Source organism: Geospiza fortis, unplaced genomic scaffold (genome assembly GCF_000277835.1).
Source record: "Geospiza fortis unplaced genomic scaffold, GeoFor_1.0 scaffold677, whole genome shotgun sequence".
Classification (NCBI taxonomy): Eukaryota; Metazoa; Chordata; class Aves; order Passeriformes; family Thraupidae; genus Geospiza; species Geospiza fortis.
This window is the reverse complement of record NW_005054585.1, coordinates 146,891-152,319: the sequence shown is the minus strand read 5'-3', so window position 1 is coordinate 152,319 and position 5,429 is coordinate 146,891. Positions and strand designations below refer to the sequence as shown.

Below are 5,429 nucleotides of genomic sequence, written 5' to 3'. Positions count from 1 at the left end.
CAGCAGCACAGCAAAGGCAGGGAGCCAAATTCACACCTTAAGTCACTATTTTTCCCAAAAAACTCAATTTTTGGGAGTGAAGCTGTTCAACTGCACATTCCCAAGGGCCTGATTTCCCCAGGATGTGCAGGTGTAGGGGTCAGACCACAACAACCCCAAGTCACAACTCCAGCAGCACTCCCTGTTCCCACATCTTGAGGAAAATTTGCTTCAGGAAGTTTCTGGCTCTCTGAGCTCCCTCACACCACACTTGCTGCTGCTTTCCATGGCCAGCTTTCCCACGAATTCCCTGGAATCAGGACTGTATCCACCTGCTGTGGATCAGGGATTGGATATGGCCAGGGAAAACTGGATTTCCTGACAGACCAATGGACAGGATGGAAATTCCATGGAAATAATGTGGATATCATCTATTTAATAATTAAGCTGAGACAAGGCCCACAGATTTCAAGGAACAACCAACAACTTGGAAAAAAAGCAAGAGAAAAAAGGAGGGGAGGAAAAAATTGAATTAAGGTTTTCCTTTAAATCCCTAACACCAAGTTTGCCCCACATCACAATGAAATTCCAACATTCTGGAATTAAGGCCCACAGATTTCAAGGAACAACCAAAAACTTGGAGAAAAAGCAGGGGGGAAAAAGGAGTGAAGGAAAAAATTGAGTTAAGGTTTTCTTTTAAATCCCTAAAACTAAGTTTTCCCCCATCACAATGGAATTCCAACCTTCTGGAATTGTGCTTTCCACATACCTGAGTCCCAGGAGGGGTCACACCTGAAAAATAAATAATTAAAAATTAATTAAAAGTTTGGTTGCTTCATTTTCCTAAATATTCCTCCAAGTGTGCAAGGAAAAAAATGTCCTGGGCCCCACTGGAGTCCAGGACTGAAATGCTCCATTCCATTTTAGAGAAAAGTGGAATTTTTTAATGTTTCAGCTGATTTTGGTTAAATATTTTGAAATTATATCAAGTTGTTTTACTCACCTACTTGTGCATCCATGCTGTTCACTCCTGGCTGTAAAAACAATTAAAACAATTAAACATTTAAACAATTAAATTTAAGTAATTAATTCCTGAGGAATTAAAGACTAAAAAAAAAATCCAATATTCATTATCCAAACAAGGCTCTTCTGCCACAAAAGGCTCAATCCCTTAAATAAGGATTCCTGCTTCCCCCATTTAATTATTCCTGCTCCTTAAATAAGCAATTAGGAACATCATTAGGTGGGATAATTATGGGGCACAAGGCTTTGGGTGTATTAAAGTTGCATTCCTGGAGCTCTTTCTTCTTGAACTTTCTTTCAATTAAGGAAAAAAATCAACAAAATTCCAAGTTTTCCCATTTTTCCCCTTGTGGATTTAGCTTTGGTTAAGGTTTATTTTCAGTTCTCAGCTACAAACTACAAATATTCCTCAAGAAAACAGAAAAATTGTGAAACAAGTGAAAATAAATCATATTGGATCATTTTGATTTTATATTATCCAACAGGAATAAACCAGGAAATTCTCAGGAATTTGTTGTGTATTTTAGAGCATTAATTTGACCAAAACAGTAATTTCTAGGTATTTTTAATGTATTTTAAGAGCATTAATCTGACCAAAACACTGATTTTTAGGAATTTCACTGCTTCAAATCAGCATAGCAAAGGTTTGTGCTCAGCACTACAGGATATTACATAGGAATTTAGGGATTTAAATCTGCATGGGGGAAAAAACCCATAAAAATAATTTATTTCTATATTGAAATGGCTGGAACTGGTTTTAAGTGAATCTCTTAGGCTTGCATTAAATTTATTTCTTAAGAATGGGATTTAACTTAAATTTTTTCCCCTCAGAGATTTCACTTGGATTTTAACTTTTCCCTCTCCACTTCCACCCAAAGAATTCCTCATTCTTTGAGCTATTCCAGCAATTTTTATAGTCAACTGAATTACAGGAACTTTTAATAAAAAATCTCTTTCTAACGGATTCAAATCTCTCTAATACTGAATTAAAATTCTTTAAAAAAAAATGACAATTTAAGAGAGCAGAATCTCTTGGTCAGACAATTTAACAATCCAAGGTCACAGTGATTCCTGCCAAACTCCAGGAAGTGAAGGATAAGCAATGAAAGAAAAACTAAAAGGAGTTTAAAGACTGATGAAAATCACAAAAATCTTATTTTATAATCATTCAAGAGCCACATAAAACTCCACTGTAATGAAAAATAATTTAAAATTTAAGTTCTTATTTTCTAATTAAAGAAAGCAAAGAGTGATCAACTGCTAAAAAGAGCTTTTAAAAATTTTAAAACAAGAAATTAAACTCACAGGAACCGTGGGCTGCATGGCAGCCTGGGACATGTGGGACATCATCATTCCAGGCATCACTGACTGCATCATTCCAGGCATCTGGAATTCAAGAGCATTTCCCATATATTTTATCATAGCCTCAACACAAAATACTGTATTTTTATTTAAAAACTATTATCTGATACTTCTTTTTAATTAAAAAAAAAAAAACCAAACAAAACCAAAACAACAAACCAACGAAACAACCCAAATCCCCTCCTAGGCAAGGGAAAAAAAAGATTTGTGGGATTGTGATTCCCTTCATCACATTCCCACTAAACTGAGATATTCCTTTTAGGAAAGGCATGTCTAGATTCCAAAGCTGGACAGGAAATAACAATAAAAACCATTTAAGTTCCAAAGGAACAATAGCAAATGATGTGGGAGCTGATTCCATTACTGAAATCCTGAGTGAAAGCAGGAAAAGCAAAGGTTGGGAATGATTCCTGCAGAATTCCAAGGCTACAGGGAATAAAGGAACAGAGGAAAGGTGAACTCCCAGGTGTGACATTTACCTTCAGCTTTTTGCTCTCCATCTACCAAAAAGTCCTGAGCATATTTTGCTCCCTAAAATATGAAATATTAAGATATTCCCTGGCTAAGAGTGGGAACTGTGGAAAAGGAGGTACAAAAAAGCAGAGAAATAAACCAGAATTTCTACTTCACTTCCTAATGAACACACACATTGTTAATGAGTCAAACCCTCCTCATTTTTTAAAAATTAAAATTTAAGAAATTTATTTTTACCCCAGAAGATGCAAATCCCCGCTGAAAAAATTCCTACCAAGCCCTTATAGTTGAAGGAAAATAGGGATGCTCTGTCCAAGGAATTGTCACCACAGGCTGTTCCCAAAGGTTTAATCCTTCCCTGCCTCTCTTCCACAATCCACCATCACATGGAGCATCCCAAGGACACTCAGCATTCCTGAGATATTTATTATACCCACAAGGAGAATTATTTCTTTGAAGAGCTGAGGATTTCATCACAAACCACACAGGAAATGTGGTAATTGAGAAGAAAAGCTGCCAAAAGCAGGGCCATGGCTGTGTCACCTGCCAGGGCTTTTCCAATCCCATGGCATCAGCAGCAATGGGATACAGGGATTACAAACCAACCCCCAGGATTCCAACAGGAATTCTGCAAAAGTTCTGGACTTCTTTGTTTCTTCGCTTGCTGTAACGTTCATGTGTGTGGATGCAGGATTTGGCCAAGAATTACAGAAAGACAAACTTATCCCTTCAAAATCTACAGGAAACTTCCAAAAAACTTGAATAAATCCCAAATTATGGATTGATAATTAAACTTCGAGGTGCACTAATTACCTGTTCTCGTTCCAAAAACTTTAATAAATCCCAAACGAAGGATTGATAATTTAAGTTAAGAGGTGCATCAATTACCAATTTCCAATGAAAGTTACAGAGGTGCATCAATTCCCTGCTCGCCATAAGAAGAGTTTTACCCTGGCCAGGATCAAACCCCCTGAGTTATCCCCTCTCCTTTCCCAGGGAGATTCTCCCCTGAGGGATGACCCCAGGGAACAGAACGCTGCTGGAATGGCCTTACCTGCCCCATCGGGGGTCCTCCCATGGGGGGCATCATCTGAGGCATCATCCCGTGGGGAACCGGGGGCATGTTGGGGGGTCTCTGGCCCATGGGGTGCATCCCCATCGGGGGGTAGTGGGGCATGCCCGGGTGGCCCATCTGGAAAACACCAACAAACAGGGAAAATCAGCACCGAGGCAGCCACCCCAAACACGCTCACCAAAGGGAACAAGAAAGATCCCTTTCCTAGAGTTTGTAATTCTTCAAACACTTTAGGAACTTTCTGTTCCACACAGATGCAACAGCTCTGAGAGTACCTTAAGATAAAGCCTGGGCGGAATTTCCCTTTGGAAAACACATTTAGCAGGAGGGAAAAAAATCAAATTATTGCTCACAGAACCCCAGAATGGTTTGGGTAGGAGGGACCTTAAAGTTCTTCCAGTTCCACCCTCTGGGACACCTTCCACTATTCTCAAGTGCTCCACCCTGGCCTTGGACACTTCCAGGGACGGGGCAGCCTGGAATTCCATCCCAGGGCCTCCCCACCCTCACAGGGAAGGAATTCTCCCCTAATTTCCCCTAACTGTACCACCTTTCAGTCCAAAAGCAGTTTTCCAATAATTTTTTTCTTATCCCAGAAGGCTCCCTGGGGCTGGATGAAAAGAAACCATGAGCAACTAAAAAGGTTTCAGTCTTCTGGGCAGAACTCATGACTTTTCCCAATCACATCCTCTCACAGCACATGCAGTGACAGCTCCTGTTTCCCAAGTCCCAGGTAATTCCAGGTGGAACAGTGATTCCCAAAAATCTCCTCTGACCCTCTCTGGAGTGTTGATTCACTTTCAGAGGGACCTACCACCCTGGAGCTGAGAAGGTCCTCCCAAGCCTGCTTTGCTCCAGGCTGAGCCCCTTTCCAGCTCCCTCAGCTGCTCCTGGAGCTCCAGATCCTTCCCAGCTCTGGATACAGCCAGGTCTGTGCTGCACTACGCCCTGGGGGGGCATCAGGAAGGGCATTCCCAGCAGGTCAGGCAGGGATCCTGCCCCTCCGAGACACTTTCCCAGCAGGTCAGGGGCAATCCTGCCCCTCTGCTCAGCCCTGGAGGCACCTCTGGGTGCTGTGTCCAGCCCTGTCCCTCAGCACAGCAGGGCCAGGAGCTCCTGGAGCTCAGCAAGGGCCTGGAGCAGCTCTGTGCCCAGGAGAGGCTGAGGGAGCTGGGGCTGCTCAGCCTGGAGAGGAGCCCCAGCGAGAGGGGCCTCAGAGAGAGCTCCAAGCAGAGCCCAGCAATGGCACCAGGGGAAGGCAGGGACTGATGCCCAGGAAGTTCCACCTGTACACGAGCAAGAGCTTCCTCCTTGTGCGGGTGACAGGTGCCCGGAGAGGTTTTGGCGTCTCCCTCAGCGAGGACACCCAGAACCGCCTGGACACAGCCCTGCGCCATGGGACGCCCATCCCACCCAACCCTGCGATGACCCCGGAGCAGGAAGGCGGGACCAGCTTCCGCACGCCGCGACTCCGCGCCCCCCCTCCCGAGCCCGCACTCACCATGAGAGAGCCGCG

The 5,429-nt window shown here is 43.2% G+C and overlaps 1 protein-coding gene across 1 annotated transcript in view; it reads right to left on the bottom strand.

Moving 5' to 3' along the window:
• PRPF40A (pre-mRNA processing factor 40 homolog A) overlaps positions 1 to 5,423 on the bottom strand; it is a 17,568-nt gene extending 12,145 nt beyond the window's left edge. Inside the window, exons 1-5 of the mRNA XM_014310785.2 lie at positions 5,415 to 5,423; positions 3,893 to 4,030; positions 2,308 to 2,388; positions 983 to 1,013; positions 749 to 771 (exon numbers count right to left, since the gene is read on the bottom strand). Coding sequence (XP_014166260.1) covers positions 749 to 771; positions 983 to 1,013; positions 2,308 to 2,388; positions 3,893 to 4,030; positions 5,415 to 5,417 — 276 coding nt within the window. The 5' untranslated portion in view covers positions 5,418 to 5,423. The remainder of the gene's footprint in view (positions 1 to 748; positions 772 to 982; positions 1,014 to 2,307; positions 2,389 to 3,892; positions 4,031 to 5,414) is intronic.
• Between the last annotated feature and the right edge of the window lie 6 nt (positions 5,424 to 5,429).